Genomic DNA, 24,780 nt, shown 5'->3' with positions numbered 1-24,780 from the left:
AAATAATTATGGTTAAATTTATCATTTAGGCATAATTTGGGTAAATTGAAATATTATTAAATTAGTTCAATTGGCATTGTAGAATTATTGGTAATTCGGGAAATTATTGTTAATTCAGAAAATGGTTGTAATTCAGGAAATTTGGGTAATTTGGAAAATTATTGGTAATTTGGGAAATAATTGGTAATTTGGGAAATAATTTGTTATTCTGAAAATTATTGGTAATTCTTGAAAGTAATGGTAATTCTGGAAATTATTGGTAATTCTGGAAATTATTGGTTACTCAGGAAATTATTGGTAACTCGGGAAATTAGTGGTAACTCGGGAAATTAGTGGTAACTCGGTAAATTAGTGGTAACTCGGTAAATTAGTGGTAACTCGGGAAATAAGTGGTAACTCGGGAAATTATTGGAAACTCGGGAAATTATTGATTACTCGGGAAATTATTGATAACTCGGGAAATTATTGGTAACTCGGGAAATTAGTGGTAACTCGGGAAATTAGTGGTAACTCGGGAAATTATTGATAATCGATAATTTTTCTAATAACAATCAAGATATATATATTGTTATGCGCTATTTCGCATACGGCAGATTTAAAATTAATGTACAAATAATTCCGGCAGTTATCGCATTATGAGATATTGATTTCTGCCATTTTGTAAAATGGCGTCATATTTCTATCACAGTGTAAGGGGCTTATTTATTCGATCAGATAAAGAAATGTAGAAAATCTCACGTAAATCGACAAATAATTTCGGCAGTTATCGCATTTTTTCCACCATTTTCAAAATGGCGTCGGATTATTATTGGAAAACCCATAGGTTTAATTAACTCGGGCAGATAATTAAACGTAGAAAATTTCTGATAAACCGACGAATATTTACGGAACTTATCGCACGATGAGTTTTATTGATATCCGCCATTTTCCAAAATGGTGTCGGATTTCTATAAAAATCTATAGTACGAATTAATTCGGGCAGATAATGCAACGTAGAAAATCTTAGGTTAATCGGATACAAATTACCTAACTTATTGCACCATGATTTATATTTGTATCCGCCATTTTATAAAATGGCGTCGTTTTTCGATCGAAATCTAAAAATCTGTTGACATCGTTCAGATAATGTAATGTAGAAATTTTAAGATTTATCGGCGAAAATATATGGCAGTTATCAAGGCATAAGTTATACAAATATTTTGTAAAAAATTTAGACGTATTTATTCAAATTCGTTCGAGTTCACCCAAAATGGTTTTTATTCCCGCCTATTTGTCCAAAGTAATCCAAAAATGTTAAATTTACTAATTTTTTTTATTTTTTTTTAAATTAATTGTCAAAAACATTTTTGGTTGCCATGGCAAAACGGAAGCCCAGCGTAACTTTTCCCTTTAACGGGTTTCATGTTACATCTAGGTCAACAATCCCCCAACTTTGAACCAAATCGGTGAGAACCAACTCGGGTCGTCTCCTCGTAAGTACATTTTTAGGGGTCTCTTTTTTTTATTATAATTTTCAGATTATTATCATTAAATATAGAGTTAATTAAGTGTTTTGGATAACCACTATCAAGTAATTGTTGACAATACATCTCTTTATCCCTAACAGGGTGATCCGAAATGTATTCTATTCTTTGTTTCAGGGATTTAATTAAACCTATTTTAATGTTGCTATGGTGGCAAGAATTTAAAAAGTTTTTGCGTGCGTAGGATTTTGGTACATGGAACATTCGAACCGTCCATTTTGATGTTTGACCATTACGTCAAGAAATGGAAGGGCTCTTTCTATCTCCCCCTCCATCGTGAAGGAAATGTTTTTATGAATCTTATTGACAATATTTAGTAACCGCTCTGTTAATAGGGCTTTTTTCTTAATGAAGAATATATCGTCCATAAACCGATACCATAGTTTTATATTATCCTTAATTTGTTTCTTTCTAAATATTGATTGTTCTACATGTTCCATGACCATGTTAGCAATTGGGGCAGATAAAGGATTATGCATTGCTAAACCTGTTTCCTGCATATAAAAATTACCGTCATAGGTAATGTAAGTATTTTTCAAACAAATTTCACTTAACTTAATAATTGTGTTAATGCTCAGGCCTGTACGTGTCTTTAGTGTTTTATCTTTTTTAAGATAACTCCTTAATACTGTGAGATCTAGTTCTACTGGAACATTACCATATAAATTAACTGCATCTAAACTCCCTATTTCTTCATCATTTTCAATAGAAGTTGCTCGTAAAACGTCTACAAAATGGTAGGAGTTTTTTAGAGAATGGTCATTATTTCCTATTAAAGGAGCCACAATTTTAACTAGTTCCTTAGCGCAACTATAGGTGGGGTTATTCATGGAGGACACAATAGGTCTCAACGGGTTTCCTGGTTTGTGAATTTTTACTAAACCGTAAATATGAGCCGCTTTTAAAACTGGGGGAATAAATTTATATTTTTCCTTTCCGTCTTCAATTTCTCTAGTGTCCACCGCTTCGTTAATGATACTTCGAACTTGTCCGATTAATTTATCAGTAGGGTCATTTTTAATTTTCTTATAGCCTTGTGCTTTGAATCATTCCCTCATTTTTTCGTCATAATCCATTGCGTTCATTACAACTATTTTCCCTCCCTTATCAGCTTGAACAATTTTTATGGTATTATTAATTCCGTGGTTTTAAACTTAAAATTATTTTTTACTATATTTCTAATATCTTGTTTTAAATCCCATGTTATTTTCAATGGGAAAAATTCCATTTTATGTTGTCAAAAACATTTTTCAAAATCCCATGTTATTTTCAATGGGAAAAATTCCATTTTATGTTGTCAAAAACATTTTTCAAAATCCCATGTTATTTTCAATGGGAAAAATTCCATTTTATGTTGTCAAAAACATTTTTCAAAATCCCATGTTATTTTCAATGGGAAAAATTCCATTTTATGTTGTCAAAAACATTTTTCAAAATCCCATGTTATTTTCAATGGGAAAAATTACATTTTATGTTGTCAAAAGCATTTTTCGTTGCCATGGCAAAGCCGTTGCCTATTGAATAAAATCCCTTTAGGATTTTTCAAGTTACATGAAGGTCTGTTTACCAATCCCCCGAGTTTGAACAAAACCGGTGCGTAACACCTCGGGTCGTCTCCTTGTAAGTACCCAGGTAGCAATGACAACGTATCAGTTCCGTTGATTTTTAGTTTTTCACACAAACCTCAGGGGTTTGTGTGTATTACGATCACCTACGGTGTAGCCGCCACCGTCGCTGCCGTACACACGATTGCTCGCGGTACGTTAGTGGTACACTCTGTTTAAAAAGTCTTCGACAGGTGAAATTTTTGCCCTTTTCTTAATTCTGCTAGAAAACTATAATAGATAGATCGATGAAACCAATTGCAACTATTATTTATTTTCCAATATCTTTCGTTATTTATCGGTTTCGGCTGCCAAAAATTAATAGTTTAGGCGGTCCTATCTCCAACCTCCGACTTCGGTCAGGTGTGGGCTGGATACTGGGCTTCGGCCCAGGCTAATGGAGAGGGGCCGGGCAAACTGGCCGCCTCGGCGGATTGAGTAGCCTGCTGTGGGGCTGCGGGCCTCCGTATGAGGGCACGGCGGACCCATCTCCCGGCCTTTTGGGCTCCCACCGGGATCTCCGGTGCCAGCTGTGCCGGGTTATGCGGGCTGCTGTGTGCCCGCCGTTCCCCTTTAGGAGCTCTTTCCAATGGGCTTGGCTCCCTGCCTTTGTAGGTGGGGTGTCGGCCGGAGTTGCTAGTGCATCCGTTCTCTATCCCACTGCTGTGTGCGAAGTGGCGGGCTGGTCGTCCCATTGTTGCACCTTCTGCTGGGTTGAGCGGCTTGTGTCGAGGGTGCGACCATCAGTAGTGGGGTTCTGCTACCCATGCTGGTTTTGTCACCTGTCCGGGCTTGTGGACGCTGGCGTAGGGCATTCTGATGATAGGCCTCCGCTGGTGTGGTTTCTTGATTTTACCGGTACAGCGGGCTATAAATTCTGACAACATGCCCACCCTCAGGATACCCGGGTGGGCAAACCAATACAAAAGCTGTTCAGGCCATGTGATTTTATATTATCTCGGTGATTAAATTAGTATTTTCTTAGAGCAGATATTTAATATGGATTATTAACAACTGCATAAATCATATTATTGCAAGAATGTATTTATGTACTACAAATATGGCAAGACGGAGATTCTGTCCCCATGGTCGCATACTTTTCAGCTTAAAGGCCTGTTGCCAAAGTGATAGCCCATTGAATTTAACATGTTTGATTCTAGCAAAGCAGACTTTTGCAACACGCCCTAAGTTCGACTGCTTTGGATTTTTTGGTCTCACTCTTTCAAGTAGACGCGAGCGTAGACGATTCCAATCTTTTAATTTTATTGTTCTATAGAAAAATTGTTTTTTTCGATCACTCTCCCTTTAAGGGGGTTGGTCGGAGGGGGCCTAAATTAACGGCACTGTGTGCGCGTCAAAGAGTTCTATCGAATGAGACCAAATCTCTGGACCAACTATACAAACTATACAAGTTCGCCAAGAAGGCGATAATATTATTTTGTGCCACACATAAACGACTTTGATAAGAGAGTGCCACACTTATTTATTACTTCTGACCATACACGGTTTCGATAAGAAAGTGCCACACTTATTTATTACTTCTGACCATACACGGTTTCGATAAGAAAGTGCCACCCTTATTTATTACTTCTGACCATACACGGTTTCGATAAGAAAGTGCCACACTTATTTATTACTTCTGACCATACACGGTTTCGATAAGAAAGTGCCACCCTTATTTATTACTTCTGACCATACACGGTTTCGATAAGAAAGTGCCACACTTATTTATTACTTCTGACCATACACGGTTTCGATAAGAAAGTGCCACACTTATTTATTACTTCTGACCATACACGGTTTCGATAAGAAAGTGCCACCCTTACTTATTACTTCTCACCATACACGGTTTCGATAAGAAAGTGCCACACTTATTTGTTACTACTGACCACACACGGTTTCGATAAGAAAGTGCCACACTTATTTGTTACTTCTGAGCATACACGGTTTCGATAAGAGGGGGTCTAAATTGGGCCCCCTGTTTACCTGGCAGACCTGAAACTGGCCATCGGGAAACGTTGTGTAGCCCCACACTGTAATTCAAACTTCCCGCCACATCCGTGTCACCCTTCGTGGAAATCCACTGGGTGGGGGCGAAGTTTGAGGTTAACTTGACCCTAAAACGCCGTAAATATACGTCAAATAACCCGGAAAAAGGAACTGGAATTGCGACAACTTAACTTGACAAATCCCCCCGCGTTGCAAAGAAACAGTAGAAGTTCCGAGTGAGATTTATACAGAGCGTCGTGGCTTTGTTGGTAAATTCGTCGGTTTTAGAGATTATGCGGCTTGCGGCTATCTGGGTTCGAGTCCCAGCGCCGCCAATAAAATAGTTTATAAAATTCATTTTTCGCAGCTCCATCTACCGTGTCGTTGCTTTTCCACGACAAACACTTAACGATAATCCATCCAGAGCAATAGTCCCTTTTCGATATATATATATCTCGATGTGGAACTAAAAATCGAAATTTCTAGGACAACTTGGCAAGTGGTTTTAAGAATATCCTTTTTTATACGCTAAAGCTTTTAAAAAGCTATATGCGTTATAAATTGTTTATAATAATTGTTAACACAATTTTAAACCAGCCTTTATTTAAATATATGTTGTTGGACGGCTGTCGAAGTTGCGTTATTAATAATCGCTTGGTGCATTTTAGGTGTTTCCTAGTTCCGACGAAAGTTTGTAAACGCGATAACTTCTCAACCGTTGGTTGTAGAGGGATAATTTTTCCACTTTCAAAATATGAATCAACCATTGTAACCAATATTTAAAAAGTTGTCAAAATTAGTTTTGACGGTACCCGCCTAAACTATTAATTTTTGGCAGATGAAACCGATAAATAACGAAAGATATTGGAAAATAAATAATAGTTGCAATTGGTTTCATCGATCTATCTATTATAGTTTTCTAGCAGAATTAAAAAGAGGGCAAAAATTTCACCTGTCGAAGACTTTTTAAACAGTGTACAAAGGCGATTGATATCTCAATCGGTAGGCACTATTATAGCCTCGACGGGATTTTCATAATTTTCGGGATCGGAGCCCCGGGAGTGGGGTATTTGCTCACTTAATTGATTTTTGGCGATTTTTCGTCTTAAAATGTACGTACTTTTCTAAAATTAAGAGTTAATTGTTTGAATATCATATTTTAAGTTGGTACTGATCATTTCTGAAATACGATTTCAGTTGCATTCAGAATTTTTAATTTTACGTGAGAATTTTGGTCAATTCGCGTGACCCTACAACTAGCGTACGCACTTTTGTCATATTTGAATTTAGTGCCAATTGATACAGGCGTAGAGCTTGGCGTTTGGATCAGAAATATCCATTTTATTTGTTTTTATCCATAGCCGAAAATTATCCGATATAAACTTATTTTTGGCATATTAATTCGTTTATTACCGCGAATTATATTCATAAATAAACAGTTAAACGAAATTTTTATGAATAATTTAAATTTTGGCCGTTAATTTATCTGTTCAGCCGAACTCTATACAGGCGCCATCTAACTCGTTCACGTTTCGCTACTTTATTTCCAAAACCGGGTAACTCGAAAAATTCGTTTTGTCTAAATATTAATGGAAATTAACGTGTTCACGTTTTGCTACCTTATTGCCAAAACCAGGTAACTCGAAAAATTATATTTGTCTAAAAATTAATTTAAAATAACGTGATCACGGTTACTTACTTTATTTCCAAAACCTGGTGACTTGAAAAATTAGTTTGGTCTAAAAATGTATTTAAATTGAAGTGTTCGCGTTTCACTACCTTATTTCCAAAACCAGGTAACTCGAAAAATTCGATTTCTATAAAATTCCTCTTGGGATTATTAACTTGAAGTACAAGATGATCGGAAATTTGTTCAAATATAAATTTAATATTTGAAATAGTTAATACATCGGGGGGATTGTGTGTACTTAAATGTCCGTGACATCTTGTTGGTTTATACAACGTTTTAAGATTATTATATATTAGATGAATGTTTTCAACTCTTTTCAACGTTATATTTGATAAGAGTTATAGACGTTCAAATAACGTTTCCATTTACAAATATTATTTAGAGATCAACTTTTCCCCCCACTTCCACCTACGCTGCGCGTATATGGGCAATTTACTGGTTTTGTCGTGGAAGACGTCAACTCAGCTTGAGACTTTAAGCCCTTTTTTTTACAAATATGCCTACCCTTTTTCTGGGCACGATGTCTATGGCCTACATTTGGAAGACTGAATGTATGGTGTACTACATTACGAAATAAATGAAGATATAAAATTAGATTAAAAGTAATACTAGCACCTTTAAGAGCTCTAAAGTGTTTTCAGTTCGGAGAACTGTTTTTGTTATAATATTAGTTATATTTAGAAAAATACGATTCTTTACAACCAAAAATGTTTTTGACAACACAAAATGGAATTTTTCCTATGGAAAATAACATGGGAATCTGATAGATTTTATTAATTTAATTAATTAAAAAGTTCTAAAATTTTATTAATTTTGATCGATGTGATCAATGTGGGTGAAAATGAACCAAAATGGCCAAGGTTTTAAAAAAGTATGAGAAAATGAATAAAATTGAAAAAAATGACACAATATCTCTAAACGTGTGATTTTTTTCAAAAGTAACAAATTTGAATACATTTCACCAATTTTGATCCAAATGTTTAATTTTGATTAAAAATTATAAATTTTTATAAAAATTTATTAAACTTGATTTACTGTGTGAAATCGGTGTAATGTCTAGAAAAAATATTCGATAAAATTTGATTAATTTTGATCAATTATCAACTTGATCAAATTAGAAAAAGATGATTAAAATGAACCAAAATTAAAAAATTTAGAGAAAATGTACGAAGATGACTAAAATTGTCAAAATATCTGAAAAATCGTTGAAAATAAAATTACTTTTCGAAAATTTGATAAAATTTAGATCAAAAGCAGGGATTGTGATAAAATCATTTAATTTCTATAAAAATTAATTAGTCTTTATTAATTGTGCAATATTGGTACATTATATCGAAAAATATAATTTATGAAACTTCAATTTTATTAATTGTAGTCAATTATATCAACTTGACCAAATAACAAAAAGATAAAAAAATTAACAACAGTTTAAACTTTTTAGGGCAAATATTTTTCTTATTTCATCAAGTTGATGTAATTGACTAAAATTAATCAGAATATAATCAAATATATTATACCAATATTACAAAATTAATAAAGATTAATTAATTTTTAGATAACATGTTTTATAGATCAAATTAAACAAAATTAGTGAAAACCTTTACTCAAATTTTACTAAATATATAAAGTTTAATCAATTTTGGTTTATTTGGATCCAAAAAAATTAAGTTTTGATCAAAGTTGGTCAAATTTAAGACATTGTATCAATTTTGAAAAAAAAAACATTTTAAAACAAAGATATTATGAAAATTTTAGATATCATTTGCCCTAAAAAGTTTAAAGTGTTGTTCATTTTGTTTATCTATTTGTTATTTGGTCAAGTTGATATAATTGACTAAAAATTAATAAAATTGAAAATTAATCAAATATATTTTTCGATATAATGTACCAATATTGCACAATTAATAAAGACTAATTAATTTTTATAGAAATTAAATGATTTTTATCACAATCCCTGCTTTTGATCTAAATTTTATCAAATTTTAAAAAAGTAATTTTATTTTTAATGTTTTTTCAGATATTTTGACAATTTAGTCATCTTCGTACATTTTTTCTACATTTTAAAATTTTGGTTCATTTTGATCATCTTTCTATTTCACACAGTAAATCAAGTTAATAATTTTTAATCAAAATTAATAATTTTGATAAAAATTGGTCAAATGTATTCAAATTTATTACTTTTGAAAAAAATACACACATTTAAAGATATGGTGCCATTTTTTGCAATTTTATTCATTTTCTCTTACATTTTTGAAACCTTAGCCATTTTCGTTCATTTTCACCCATATCGAAATTAATAACATTTGAATCAATTTCGAACTTTTTAATTATTTTTTATTTATTTTTGGTTTTTAGCAATTTCAAAATTAAAATTTTTTTTTTAACATTTCCCATGTTATTTTCCATAGGAAAATTTCCATTTTGTGTTGTCAAAAACATTTTTGGTTGCCATGGCCAAACGGTTGCCTATGGAGACATTTCCCTTTGGGGTGTTTCAAGTTACATGAAGGTCTACCAAACACCCGAGTTTACACAAAATCGGTGTGTTACACCTCAGGTCGTTTCCTGGTAAGTGTATTGGCTTATGGGCAAAAATAGCCATGTCTACATCTTATTAGCTTGGTAGTAATAATTCAAGAAAATTAGACAACCTTTTATCAGGATTTCAACCGTAATTTTTATTTCTTTGAAATGTATCATGTAACGAATATTTTTCGACACGCTACCCCTCTTTTAGATTTTGTTAGGGAAACAATTATTTACGTCCTTCGGCATCCCCACATGGTCGCGTTGGATAGTTTGTAGGAATGGGAAGTAGTTAGCGAAAGGCCAAAAGAGAGATCCAACGTGTTTCCATTGTTACTACTCTGTTAAAAGGTATCTCTATAGATGCCCGAAATTGCCCTCCTGTCAACCCAGGCACTGATTTATAGTTTTACGATCGTCTTTAGAATCGACGGTGAATAGCGTATAGTGTGCATGCCACGTGTATTTATTATTGAACTCGAACCTTTGCCAGATTTTCTCGACCAATGCTTACAATTATAGTAGTGCGCCTCGATATTATTGTTTGGTGTAATTGTCACCGAATGTGTGCGCGTCTTGTGATCTCAAGAAAGTGAAACACATGGGCGCTGGAAATAAAGCCCTACGTTGAAATTTGGTGATTGGTCAAATCATAGTGTCCCTCCACGTGACAGCCCGTCATAGTAATTCGATTGGGTAACGAACAAACCAGGATGGACCCAAAAAGTCACGTGGTTTATACAACAAAACTGGGAGACAAGAAGAGAAGAGGAACCGTGTCTCCGAACCGAAAGTAAAGGACGATCTTAAAACACCGCTCCGGATGACCTTAATAAAAGGAACATAGTTTTCGCGCTGGTCGCAATCTATGAATGTCTCCAGCCAATTGAGCAGTTATCGCCGGACCATGGTTTTCCTCTGCCGATCACCACCACGACATCGTAGACGATAGTAGTAGCCTCATCTTATCTCCAACGTCTCAAGCCTTCAACTCGTCTCTTCAACTCTAAGAACTCTCTCCTCGCATCTACCTTTTTCATTTTACTTTCAAGTCTCGAGACCGACGATAATCAAGAATAGTGATGAGTACTTTTTATATGGCTCAATTAGTGTATATAGTAGACCGCGAATTTTTAGTAGTCTGGCATTGGTCGAGTGCATGCTGCGTGTAGTTATTTTGGGGGTCATGTATATTAATCTAGTAGTATTTTATTTGTTAGCGGTATTGTTTGTGTTTTATTTAGTAGTTCGATTCGATATGTTTGTCTAATAGTAAATTTAATAGTTGATCATTAAATCAGAATCTGGGTATGGCAAAAACTTGTCCTTATTAATAAATCATTAGCGTCCTTACTAACCATTTTAATCTAGTAGCATAGTAGTATTATATGTCAACGCTAGGCACCTATAGGCCTATATTAGTAGTAGAAAAGCGTTACACCAAAGGCCCATTTCTTTCCCTCCATATCGTCATGCCCCCGCTAAGCGACAGGCGATGGATACTATGATTGATTAAATGCTAGAACAAGACCTCATTGAGCCTTGTAGCTCTCCGTGGGCGGCTCCCGCCTTTCTAGTAGCGAAAAAGGATGGCGGTTATAGAGTCTGTATGGATTATAAAGGTTTAAATAAATTAACTCGTAAAGATAAATTTCCTCTCCCTAGGATAGATGATATTCTAGATTCCATTAGTAAACCCAAGTATTTAACCATCCTGGACATGCGCAGTGGCTACCAACAAGTTCCCATGTTTCCGCTAACTCGAGACGTTGCGGCGTTCGTAACGCACCGAGGTTTATTTAGACCCAAGGTGCTTATGTTTGGCCTTACGAACGCTCCCGCAACCTTTCAGCGAATGGCCAATAGCCTGTTTTCGGACCTCAATCATCGTGGGGTCTGCGCGTACCTAGATGATCTGATCATTGCTTCAGCTGATTTCGAAACCCATATAAAAACTCTACACTCTAAGAAATTACCGTAACTGAACGGTTATTTCACCGTTAAATTTACAGTAATATGAACGTATCAAATTTCGCCGTTGAATTAACAGTCAAATTACTGTTGAATTAACGGTCAAATTACTGCTATGCTACTTTACAGCTATCTAACATTTAAAATTACGGTAAAATTAAACTTGGATTTTTTTACCGTTAAATTAACGGTCTAATTAATGTTCTGCTATTTAACGGTAATCTGACATTTAAAATTACAGTGAAATGAAACTTGGATTTTTTACCGTTAAATTAACGGTCAAATTACTGTTATGCTACTTAACGGTAATTTGACATTTCAAATTACGGTGTTATGAATCTTGGGTTTTTCTTACCGTTAAATTAACGGTTAAATTAATGTTAAGATACTTAACGGTAATTTGACATTTCAAATTACAGTGATATGAATATTCAATTTTTTACCGTTAAATTAACGGTCTAATTACTGTAATGCTACTTAACGGTAATCTGAAATTTAAAATTACGGTGATATGAATCTTGGATTTTTCTTACCGTTAAATTAACGGTCTAATAAATGTTATGCTTCTTAAGGGTAATTTGGCATTTAAAATAACGGTGAAATAAAACTTGGATTTTATTACCGTTAAATTAACGGTCTAATTACTGTTATGCTACTTAACGGTAATTTGGCATTTAAAATTACGGTGATATGAATCTTCGATTTTTCTTACCGTTTAATTAACAGTCTAATTACTGTAATGCTACTTAACGGTCAAATTAGTTTATGCTACTTAACGATCACATTTTGGTTTTGCTACTTAACGGTAATCTGACATTTAAAATTACGGTGAAATGCATCTTGGAATTTTTTGACCGTTAAAATAACAGTGAAAATAAAGTTTTTTTTACTAAATAATAACGCAACATTATATAAAACTGTTATCCGTTGAAACTGATTGCAAATTTTGGTGTATACGGTAACGCACGCCACATTAAATATGGCTTCAACATTAAAAGAACACCAAAAGTGGTTTCGTATTTTCAATTATACATGTATTGTTCATTATGGTGTTAAGAAAAAACTAAATCTAGAATATTTTTTGAAACAAAATGCTCTTAAGAATGAACCATCTGTGCTGACGCCTTTTCAACTTTAAATTTGGCTCTTTATGTACCGTTGCCATAAAAAAAGAGGGGTAAGCTAGGGTAACTTCGTAAAAAACGCCTTCATACGTACTACTACTATTTTATAGTGGAATAGTTAGAATTCGGGTCACACGAGCCAATCCTAACACAGTGTACTTACGGTCACATTATGGAAATAGCAGGAAATAAGAAATTAAAGCTATCGGACATTTGTCCAATGACCACCCATCATTTTAAATATTTTATAGGACAATGTTCAATGACCCCCCCCCTTAAAAAACGAGTAAAAACACTTGAAACACAAGTTAAATATTTATTTTAAAATGAGATCAATGCAAAGTTAAGTTATATAAATATAGGAAATAATTTTTACAGCTAAGTCTTCTTCCTTTTCCTTTGTACCACTGTGAAATAGATTTTTCTGACTGAAAACCTGTTATGGAACTGGAAGGACCATACAAAATAAAAGACATACATTGACTTAAATGTTCATTAGTCATACTAGCGCGTTTATTCGAGCTTATATTATTCATAATACTGAAGCCTCTTTCCGCTTGGGCAGCGATATAAAGCCACTAGGGTGCTGAATAGAGCTTCAGGAATATTTTAATTTCCGTAGAGACTTATCCACCAGTTGCTGGGATTTGAACAGTGGGCGTAACGTCAAATTTTGCCCCCCCCCCTCCCGCGGGATATCAAAAGGTCCCTTATTTAAAAATTTTAAATCCGTGACTTGAGGCAGAAATAAGGAATAAAATTTCCAAAATATCACACATTAGAGAAAAGCGATCTCTAAATCCCACAGACTCACAGATAAGGCAATCAGCAATTCGGTATTTTCTGATATTACGTGTAATATAATTGTTAATATTTTTATTTTGTATAAAAAAAGAGTCCCAGTTTATTGAAAAGCCCGAGGGGCTGATCACTCCGCGTAATCGGTGTACAGAGCCGTACCTTTGACTGTACTAATGGGATTACGCGTAATCTTTGAAGTCCCTGCCTTTGGCAGTGCTAATGTAAGCGTAATCCGGTGTACCTTCTAAGAGTGGTTAGCCCCTCGGAAAAGCCATCAGACAAATGGCCAATGACCCCCTGAGATTTTAAAAAGTTATCGGATATTTGCAAAATTTATCGGACAATGTCCAGTGTCCTGTGCGTATTTCATGCCCTGATTATGGAACATGTATATTGACCACAGAGATAGAAATAAATAAAATCACTATTATGAGTCGGGCAGCCCTTTATTGTAACTTTTGAACCTTCAACACCCCCCCCCCCCCCCCGGCGTGTAATAGGTGTAAGTTGCATGGCGCTACCTAGCAAAGCAACTATTAACTACCCAGCTGATTGCCTTCAATACGTATGGTAGTTTCTTTGTCACGCATTGGTGGCGCCACGTAACCTTGCACCTATCAAACATCGACTGCGTCCAGCGAAGCGGACCGGACCAGTACCGAAGCTACCGAAAAGTACGGTACGCCGTTGAACGACTCTTTTCGCTTCCAGTTCCAAGATTCCGATCCGAGCCCGGGACGCACCGAATGGACCGAAATAAAAAGCAGTCTCGCTCGGTTCGTTACTTAGAAATAAATGGCGCCGTACAGAGAGGGTCACTAGGCCATTGCCTATTTCGTGTTTTTTTTCTTTTTTGACGTACTTAGACAATCCATTGCAACTAAAACTGCATTTATTTTGTAAAAGGCGTAATGAGTAAATCATTATCCAAAATTTCATCCTCGGCAACTTATGATAATAAAACAGCAAAACAAAGGCTGGTCTTTAATTGTTGCGAGTGCCATTTTAATCTTAACCGCAAAATTACAAGTCGTTCAATGAAGAAAAGACCTTTTCGGAGACTCACGTTCTACAATAAATGTGCATTGTCAAATAAAAGAAGCAGGTTTATTAGAAAAAATAGTTGAAATTCAGGTTTAGCTTTTCTGGCGCATCTACAAGGTTGGAGTATTTGCAGATTCTTTTGAGCCTAGGCCTAACTCTTCTAGGCTCGGTATGGGTTTTAAAAATGGTGGTGGAAAATCCAACTTTGACGACTTGTTCCATTTTCGGAAAGTGATCTCTGAACCGAACCGTATTGGTCATTTCCCCCAACCTTTTATTTTTCTAAACTACTCGTTATTTAACTTCATCCGCACAAACCGAGCGAGTTAATAAATTTCAATAAAGCTACATTGGGCTGACTAAAATTCCGACGCAAAAAATTCCTTCTCAATTTAGAGGTTTTCCATTGGCTGAAATAAATATGTTAGTAGCCAATAGTGCGACTTCCAAAATTACTAGGATGAATAAAAAGGTTAAAATCTAACGTAGTCCACCTTTTTACTGGTTCGTGGTGAAACAAACCGTTAGTGATGATTTTTGAATGGAATAAAGGTACAGTGGCATACTTATGAATAATTATGTTACATATGCTGGTAGGACTGTGGTGGTGGCGGTAAGTAATTTGAACTAAGGCCTATTATTAGAAAAGCCATATTTCATGTTAGCTCCTTGTTTTTAGTGCTAATATGTAAATCTGACCTTTTTAGCAAACCAACTAAAATCTACATTTACAAGAGGGTAAATATTTTTATTGAAATTACTAAAAAAAATTGTTATTCTTCAAAGCAGAATGGCTTACCACCATTTTTGTTGCTAAGAGAAAATGTAATTATTTTTATTTTTCCTCTTTTAAATGAAGATTTTACATTCTTGTTTGCATATTTGTCTTTAATTTCTCTAACAATCTTTCATGTCCAGTAAGTGCGTATTATTAAAGAAACTGGACTTAATGATATACCCTTATAATTTTTATAAAATTTCTAGGTTTAAGAAATTTTGTATAGTTTTCTTAATTCATATAGATAAACAAAAATCTATTATCAATGTAATTTTGGTGGGGTGAATATTTCTTTGTTTTTTTTTTCAAAGTTGGGTGAATAAATTATATTTTTCTGGCTAAAATACCAGAGTGGAGGTAGCGATTAGCTTAGTTTTAAGTACACCATAGGGGTGTGGTGAATAAATAAATACCAATTTTTACCTTATTACGTTTTATCAAACACTTTGGTATCAAATTTCACGTTATATTTCTAGGCGTCTCATGTTTATTGACCCACTTAATGGAACCAAGGGGGGGAAAAATGGAGTGAACAAGAAAATTTTGACTTTGAGCAACCGTCTTTCAGTTTCTAAAAGTCGGTAGTACCGTTGTTGATGATTCCGAATAGTAAGCTTTAATTTAATGTCCCTTATAATCACTGTTCAGCGATAGATACTTTTATCTATAATTTGAAGTATCTAAATGCGGATCTAGGTATTTTTTTCTAGATAAATAAAAAATTAAAATACTACCTTAATTTGTTTATCAATATTTGATATATACTCAATTTGGAACATCTCAATTTATATAGGTATTAGATAAATATTTTTTTTATCTTGATACATTTATCTTATTGTCCATTTCTTAAGATAACTTTTACTTATGACGAAAATATTATCTGTACTATATTTCTTATCTAAGATATTTTTTCGGTAGCTATTTGTCATTTAAATTAGGTACAAAGATTATTTAGAATTTTACCGAATGAATATATACTTTAGACTTTCATTTAATACGTTGTGGGGATTGTGTGTACTTAAATATTCGTGACATCTTGTTTAATTTAAATTTTAAATTTTAGTAAATTGTTAGTTTGAACACGCTTTGTACGCATTCGAGTACGTGAGGAGGGAGATACATCCAAGTATGGCGGAGGCTAATAATATCAGAGTCCTTAAAAACGGTAATATTAATGGTGAAAAAAGTGCTGGTAATTGATGTAAAAAAAAGTTGGTTGAAAATAAATTTGTTGATTAATCACTCGAGAATATTGTTTCCTGGCTCTAATTCTAACAAGACACACAATCCTCCTAATGTGTTAAGTTTGTTTGAGCTATACAACGCAGCCTGCAACGCCGGTTACCTAACCAATGTATATCCACGGCCTCGCTTAATTGTATTTTCACTTATTAGTTACGTCTGTGGTCACAAGTTGAAAGTATCATATTTATTTATTACTTCTAGTCATACATTGAAAGCGTCGAGGATTACTTCGATCAGTGTCACACTTATTTGTTACTTCTCATCACTCTTTTTGTTACTTCTGGTCAGGCGTTGAGTGTCAAACTTAAGGCTCATTCACACTATCTAACTTTAGTCAGCTGACTAAATCAGGCAGACTTAGTCAGTCTGACTTTTTTGCATTCAACTATCCAACTGACACGTTCACATTACCCGCCTTGTTCGTCCGACCAAAATCTTTCAAGTTGTCAGCTGACTAAAAATGGATAGTTGTGAAAGGGCTTTTTTTTTTATGGTCATACCATGAAGACTAGTTCGATCAGTGTCATACCTAATTGTTACTTTTGGCCAGAGGCAAACTGGCGCGTAGACCTCTATAAACACGCGGATTTACGATGTCGGAAATTGCCCAAAAAACCTTACTTAGAATTAAAATTAAGGAACGTATTTGCAACTCTGGGTTATATGGAAAAAACAGCAATTAAAAAAAATAACTCTCATGAAAATCAGACTTAAATTAAGGAACGTTGTGCAGACTTTTAGCCGAAAATATAAAACCACGAAAATTGGGGCCCCGTAAATTACCCTGGAAACTGTACTTAAATTTAATATTTACTGATATAACCGAAAGTGGAGGTCCACTGAATCCTAAACCTAACCAAAATATTTTTTTAACGTTATCAGACTTAATTTTAAATAAAATATCCACCACACAAAGTGAGACCCCCGAAAATAATAAATTAGGCAAATGGCCAACTTCTAGGGCTCCGATTTCAAACATTTATGAAATGATATCGATGCCGAGATATGTACATTCGAACGAAAGATCATTGACTTTTCTAACTCTAACTGTTAAAGAGATACGCGCGACATGACGGCATCGGCATCGACATCGGCTACACTGTACGTAAAAATAATACACACAAATCCCAAGGATTGGGTATAAAAACTTTCAAATTCGAAATCAGTACTTTATTGCTATTTTATCTAGTTACAAATATTTATATCTAACGTTAATGTGTCAAATAAACTAGATAAAACTATTTTCAAGTAAAAATTCAAAAAGATATTTTCCAATATTCTTATTAAAAATAAATAATTATCTAGAAATAAAAATAAAAATTGTTTAGATATTTATCATCGATAAAAAAAGTATCTTTTTAAATTTTACTGGTAGATACCTTCGATAATTTGGCATTACGTAGGTTTATCTTTTTATCTACTACCTGATATCTTTTACCTAGATACCGAATCGCTGATCACTGCTTATAATATAGAGATCTCTGACTTTAATTTGTTATTACCTCACCTAGAAGAATAGAATAGTTTTTTTTCTTATCTATTTGTATATTTAAAATCTTTTGATCCTTTCTTACTTTTATATTTTGTGGTACTTGAAATAAGGTATCTGTTATAATAACAGCGTAGTTTAGTAAATTAAAAAATAATAATTAAAAGGATAGCTTTTTAAAAGTAGAGATATCTGGTAATCATTACAAGCCCTACTATTAAAAATAATAAGGCAATTTTTATTTTCAGACTAAACTCATGCTTCAGCAACTGTGATTGCTCGAGTATTTGGTCTAGATACCTATTTTGTTTAAATGTAAAAGTATTACATTAAAGGTTTTTTTGCAGTTGATATGTAGTGTGATTTGTTTAATACCAAATGATTAAGATAATATGGTTCATATTTTAAATATATATTTGTGATATATTACAGCAGATTTCCTCATTTTAAGCAATTATAGCGTTTGGTTTAACACTGATTTTGTTATAACTGTGAAATCTAAAGTTTGATTGAAAATGTACTGCTATACAAATAGAAAATTCACGTTTGTATGAATTTAATTTTACATGTTGCTTTCAGAAATACTTAATGTACAGTTTAATAATATCTAATTTTACTGGTGAATCTACAATTGATTTAACTATAATAGAAATAAACCGGTCTCAACCGTTATTTTTAATGCAAAAACCATGTAAAATGAACTGTCATGTCACTGTAGAATACACAGTTATCATGTCACCGTAAAACGCACAGCCATGTCCGTACTGTACAATGAACAGTCACCCTACAATACATAGTTATGTAACCGTAAAATGTACAGTCATATCACCGTACAATGTACAGCCATGTCACCGTACAATGTACTGTCTTGTCATCGTACAATGTACAGTCATGTTACCGTTTAATACACAGTTATGTCATTGTACAATGAACAGTTGCCATACAATTCACAGTCATGTCACCGTATAATGTACAGTCATGTCACTGTGAGAAGGACAGTTATATTACCGTTTAATAAACAGTCATGTCACCTTGCAATGCACAGTTATGTTACTGTACAATGAACAGTCGCCGTACAATTCACAGTTATTTCATTGTAAAATACACAGTCATGTTACAGTAGGATGCACACTCATATCATTGTAAAATATACAGTCATGTTACGATGCACAGTCATGACACTGTAAAATGCACAATCATGCCACCGTAAAAGGCACAGTCTTGTAACCGTACAATGTGCAGTCATGTTACTGTACAATGCACAGTCATACCACCGTAAACGTCACAGTCTTTTAATCGTACAATTTGCAGTCGCGTCATCGTAAAATGCACGGTTATGCTACCGTACGATGCATAGTCATGCCACCGTAAAAAAGACAGCCATTTCACCGTAAAAACCACAGCCATTCCACCGTAAAATTTGCAGTCGTATCGTCGTGAAATGTACAGTCATATCACTGTACAATGCACAGTCATACCACCGTAAAGGTCACAGTCATACCACCGTGCAATGAAGGCTTAAACGACTGTTACTTTGACACTCCAAACAATGTAATATGAATCTCATTGTTACCGTATTTTTTACAGTAATATGACATTGGATTTTAATGATCAAATTGAATTTTTTACGGTAAAAATTACCGTAATTTAACAGTCAAATTTACGGTAATTTCTTAGAGTGTAGAAATAGTGTTCGATAGGCTCATGACCGCCGGTTTAACAGTAAAAGCGTCTAAAACGCATTTTTGTAGAAAAGAGACCCGTATTTTAGGGCATATTGTTTCTGAAAACGGTGTCACCATGGATCCGGATAAAACGGCCACAATGAGAGATTTTCCAACCCCGCGAAATACGAAGCAGCTGAAGCGCTTCCTAGGTATGGCGTCTTACTATCGTCGCTTTATAGAGAACTTTTCAAAAATTTCAACTCCGTTAAATCATTTATTACACAACGGAGTTACGTGGAATTGGTTGTCTGACCAAGAACACGCCTTTACTAGTATCAAAAACAAATTGTCAACAGCTCCTATTCTTTCATCTCCTGATTATAATCACCCCTTTGTAATTTATTGCGATGCTTCAAATTCGGGCCTTGGGGCAATCTTGGCCCAAATTATAAATAAGAAAAAGCACGTTATCCAGTACGCTAGTCGTTCTCTAAGCGAGACCAAGCGTCGGTATTCAACCACTGAACGGGAATGCCTTGGCATCGTATGGTCCGTAGAAAAGTTCAGACCCTATATTGAGGGGTCCGGGTTTGAAATCTTTACGGATCCCAGTGCACTGCGCTGGCTTCTCACAGCTCCCGATCCAACTGGCAAATTCGCCCGTTGGAATGCCCGTCTCCAAGCATTTAATTTTAGTGTTAATCACATTGCTGGAAAAGATAATGTCGTCGCCGACGCACTTTCCCGTATTCCGGAAGAGTCTGATTTAAATAATGTCGGTTACTCCTGCGCCATTACTAATATAAACAAGACCGCCCCGTCGGTCATTTTTGATAGCGAGGAGATGGTGCAGGCCCAGCGGAGCGACCCTCAACTAGGTTCCCTAATTAATTATTTAGAACAAGATTTAGTTCCCTCTGACCCTGCTTTACAGAAATGGGTGGTAGACTTAGCGCCCCTCTGTGATATAAAAGATGACATTGTGTATAAAAGCGTAAGTGATAACTTTGATGTAGGGTGGGACCCTTTTAAAATCCTCGTTCCTGGTTCGCTTAGGGCTAGAATTTTACATATCAGTCATGACATTCCGTCATCTAATCACTTTGGTGTGAAGAAAACTCTCAAACGAATAAGAACTCAATTTACGTGGCCAGGTCTTACGCTAGACGTTCTTAAATATTGTCGATCTTGCCCAGTTTGTCAGGCCCATAAAGTACCATCCCAAAAACCGGCCGGCTTAATGAAACCTAGCGATATCCCCGAACCTTGGGAAGTAATCTCAATAGATCTTAAACGCGGTTTTAAATATTTTAGTTGTCAGTGATTATTTAACTAAATGGGTAGAAATTTTTCCGTTACGCAACGCGACCTCAACCCCAATAGTACGTCACCTAGTTGACGATGTTTTAACCCGCTTTGGTTTACCGTCCAGTGTTGTCAGCGATAATGGCTCGGTTTTTATTTCCAAACTAATTAAAAACGTCTCTAACGTTCTACAAATTAAACGTAGATATACCTCCCTTTATCATTCTCAAAGTAATCTGACAGAACGATTTAATAGAATAATTGGTACACAAATAGCGTCTTACGTCACCGGTAACCATCAAGATAGGGATCTAGGTCTCCAACACTACGCGATGGGCATTCGTAGTGGCGTCCAAGAGTCTTCCGGTTTTTGTCCGGCTTATTTAATGTTTGGGAGGGAAATTAAAACTCCCCTAAATTTACTCTCTAATAAAAATCCTGAAGAATTTTCGGATCCGGAATCTTCAAAGGTTTATGGGTTAAGCCAGGGCCGGATTCACCAATAGGCCGAATAGGCCTGGGCCTAGGGCACCAAGCCTACAAGGGGCACCAAGAGGGTTCGAAAAAAATAAAAGTACAAAACTTTAATCATTTGCTTTTCACAAAATATTTTCCGGAGTAATTTTAGTAAATGTGTCCACCCCTATGAACCAAAAACGTTTGATTGTCACATTCTCTGACGGACTGCCGTCTAGCCCCTGACGACCTACAAAATCTGGCAGCAAAATGAATTTTCCATCCATTTCTCAATTATAAATTGAGGAAGCGCCTAGCTCGCTTCGCTCGCTATTGAAAGGGGGCACCAAAATTAACTTGGGCCTAGGGCCCCATAAAGTCAGTTATGCGAGAAACAATAAATTGTTAATGGGATAAATATTCTGTTACAAGCTTGAACACTTTCTAACGTCTTTATGGCCTTTGTTAGCTTCTAATGTTATTTGAATAATCATCCGAATTCGTAATCCAGGCATCTAGTACTTCGAAGTCTTCGTCTTCTGTTTCAAACTCTCTATCAATTTATTCTAATTTGTCCTCCTTACTTTTTAGTTCCGAGAGGTTGTCCTCCAATTTGGCCTTGTCCAAAACAGTCTCGTTGAGGTTTTCCTCTATTTTGTTAATGAATTTGGTGGTGATCGTTCGCATAGTCGATCTCAATTTGTTTCAAAATATCTTCTTTTGTCGGTGGATTCTTGCCACCCCTTTTGCCTAATCCACTCGATGACTAGCTTTCGTCACTCGTCATTGTCTTTATCTCGCTGATAACCGCGCTTTATTAGGATTGTCCTCTATATCCCGGGTTTCGGCACCACTGTTTTAACTCGTTTTGGGAGAGCAATTATTTAAACAGAAATTTTATTGTGTGCGCGAAATCAATTAACTTTGCAAGGTAAGACTAACGCGAAATTTATTTTACGAATTAAGAAAATACAAACTTTGGATAGAGAGGGATGTCCGCTCTCTTCCGTGTGAATTCTAGAACTGTCTTTCTCTTCGAGAAGAAAGGGGGGTTGTTGAGTGGATCCCCTCGCTTCTCGAAAGGAGTAAATTTAAATTGGCATGGCTACTGCCATCTACGGTCAGTTATGACAACAAGAGTGTCCGCGTTCATTGAGACACTCTGGTTATTTTCCCCATTTGGCCGATGTCCCAACTCTTCTAATTTGACGACTGACGGAACACCCACAATGTCCAGGAAGTCATAAAAGGGCTCTTCTTTGATGGCGCTGATATCGACTGCGAGGCTTTCAGTGCAAGGGACCACTTCCCTCTTAACGAGTAGGGTGGCGGTTGGGTTCGCCTCAGGGTCGGGAATTTCAGGTTGTACGACGGGGGCGGAGTCGGCTTTTACGGTGCAGGAATGAATTTCTTCATTTGTCAGGCGTCGTAGCTGCACCGAGCAAAGAATAATTCCCCATTGCCGACAAAGGCTCTCAATCAGCCGTAGTCGTGATGTTCGGGGTCGTGGATCTGGTTCGTGACTAGTCGAAGGGTCACTTCGGTTTGCAGGAAGACCATGAATTCGAAGGTGAGCTCGGAGAGTTCGTTTCGTGGCGAGGTTGTGGTCGCAAATTGGGCACTTGTGTAACCTTGCCTTCTGAACGTGACGCGCTTTATCGTATCTGGCCTGGTATCCACGCGTTGGACATCTAGATGGTTTGTCTCTTGTGTGAGTTCTTTTGTGAATATTCAAATGGTATTTTTGTGCAAATGCGAAATTACATTGGTCACATTGAAAAGGTTTCTCGCCCGTGTGTTTACTTTTGTGGACAATCAAAGAGGTTTTATGTGCAGATGCGAAATTACATTGGTCACATTGAAAGGGTTTTTCGCCCGTGTGTTTTCTTTTGTGGGCTTTCAAATAGGTTTTCACGGCAGATGCGAAATTACATTGGTCACATTGAAAGGGTTTTTCGCCCGTGTGTGTTCTTTTGTGGATAGCCAAATTGGTTTTTTGTGCACACACGTAATTACATTGGTCACATTGAAAGGGCTTTTCACCCGTGTGAGTTCTTTTGTGGATAGCAAAATTGGTTATTTGTGCACACGCGAAATTACATTGGTCACATTGAAAGGGTTTTTCGCCCGTGTGTTTACTTTTGTGGACAATCAAAGAGGTTTTATGTGCAGATGCGAAATTACATTGGTCACATTGAAAGGGTTTTTCGCCCGTGTGTTTTCTTTTGTGGGCTTTCAAATAGGTTTTTACGGCAGATGCGAAATTACATTGGTCACATTGAAAGGGTTTTTCGCCCGTGTGTGTTCTTTTGTGGATAGCCAAATTGGTTTTTTGTGCACACACGTAATTACATTGGTCACATTGAAAGGGCTTTTCACCCGTGTGAGTTCTTTTGTGGACAGTCAAAGAGGTTTTATGTGCAGATGCGAAATTACATTGGTCACATTGATAGGGTTTTTCGCCCGTGTGTTTTCTTTTGTGGGCTTTCAAATAGGTTTTTACGGCAGATGCGAAATTACATTGGTCACATTTAAAAGGTTTCTCGCCGGTATGTTTTCTTTTGTGAAAAATAAAATGTTCCTTTTGGTTCGTGGCATAGTCGCACTCAGTGCACTTGTGTTTCTTCTCTTCTCGGCTGCTCATTTTGCCACTTTGACGCTTAGAGTTCTGCGCGATGTCTCTTTTAGAGTGAGGAATCTGTCTCGCTGCTACGACTGGCAGGATTTGTAGCAAAACAAGATTCCAAGATTACCAACAACGAAATGGATTCGGCGGTCACCCCTTCTGAAAGAGATGAATGAAATTAAATATTGTTGACTGACACCAGAGGAGCCAGGGTAATTTGAGGTCAAATAATGGAAACAAAATAGGCGAAATAAAGGAAAAAATAATAATTAAGCTATCTCGTTCAATTTAAAATTGAAAAAGGCACGAGTTGTTAAATTTTGATAACTAATAGGAAGGATATTTAAACTGGGCCTTGGTTAGGAAATTATTTAAATAAGATTTTATAAGCCTTTTAACTGTTTATACGGATTTTCTATTAATGTTCGTGTCTATTTTCAGAATCCCAGACCCTGAATTGGGGTGAGTCTAACGAGTAAGCTAGGGGAGACGAAGTGGGAGAATCCTAAGCAGGATGAATGACTGAGTAAATGACTATAACGAGGTTTTGGTGAACACTGTTTCGAAAATGTTTATTTTCATCGTTATATAGTAGATATAACAAGTTGGCAAGCCAAAATATACCTCTCCTCGGTAGAATTGTCCCTAGTGGTATTAATTTCTCGAGATAACCCTTAAAGATATATCTCCGCAATTTAGAGTTATTTGTTAAAAATATTAACCCATTTCTATCCCACCCGGTATAAAATTTTAATTATAATTAAAATAATTGAGACGAAACGACCAATTTTAATTTATTCAGAATATCATAAGTTAAGTAGTTACAACAGTACGTTAGACGTACTATAACAATGCACAATTGAATTAAACCCTTTTACAGAACAAGTTTATCAGTTAAATATAATACGACGCAAATTTTAATGAAAGAAATATCTACAGAGG

The 24,780-nt window shown here is 35.6% G+C and overlaps 2 protein-coding genes across 2 annotated transcripts; both read right to left on the bottom strand.

The window, feature by feature from the left end:
- Positions 1–1,684: 1,684 nt before the first annotated feature.
- Positions 1,685–21,899, bottom strand: LOC149926741 (uncharacterized). Its single transcript, XM_090157745.1, has 3 exons — positions 21,797–21,899; positions 2,153–2,562; positions 1,685–2,017 (listed from the first exon to the last, which is right to left on the bottom strand). The coding sequence occupies exons 1-3, from the start codon at positions 21,897–21,899 to the stop codon at positions 1,685–1,687; spliced, it is 846 nt and encodes a 281-aa protein (XP_090013871.1).
- Positions 21,900–22,227: 328 nt separating this feature from the next.
- Positions 22,228–23,856, bottom strand: LOC149926740 (uncharacterized). Its single transcript, XM_090157744.1, has 2 exons — positions 23,817–23,856; positions 22,228–23,696 (listed from the first exon to the last, which is right to left on the bottom strand). The coding sequence occupies exons 1-2, from the start codon at positions 23,854–23,856 to the stop codon at positions 22,318–22,320; spliced, it is 1,419 nt and encodes a 472-aa protein (XP_090013870.1). The 3' UTR covers positions 22,228–22,317.
- Positions 23,857–24,780: the final 924 nt, after the last annotated feature.

Source organism: Leiobunum rupestre, chromosome 9, assembly GCF_980474605.1.
Source record: "Leiobunum rupestre chromosome 9, qqLeiRupe1.1.hap1, whole genome shotgun sequence".
Classification (NCBI taxonomy): domain Eukaryota; kingdom Metazoa; phylum Arthropoda; class Arachnida; order Opiliones; family Sclerosomatidae; genus Leiobunum; species Leiobunum rupestre.
This window is presented reverse-complemented; position numbering and strand designations above follow the sequence as displayed.

What these genes read in the sequence shown, in the direction of transcription:
- LOC149926741 (XM_090157745.1), bottom strand. Translation starts at nt 21,899, where the DNA reads ATGCGAACGATCACCACCAAATTCATTAACAAAATAGAGGAAAACCTC. An exon ending in CAACCTCTCGGAACTAAAAA is followed by an intron (nt 2,563 to 21,796) that starts GTAAGGAGGACA and finishes AATGATTCAAAG; the next exon opens with CACAAGGCTATAAGAAAATT. An exon ending in CAGTAGAACTAGATCTCACA is followed by an intron (nt 2,018 to 2,152) that starts GTATTAAGGAGT and finishes TTTTATATGCAG; the next exon opens with GAAACAGGTTTAGCAATGCA.
- LOC149926740 (XM_090157744.1), bottom strand. Translation starts at nt 23,856, where the DNA reads ATGAGCAGCCGAGAAGAGAAGAAACACAAGTGCACTGAGT. An exon ending in GAAACACAAGTGCACTGAGT is followed by an intron (nt 23,697 to 23,816) that starts GCGACTATGCCA and finishes CCTATTTGAAAG; the next exon opens with CCCACAAAAGAAAACACACG.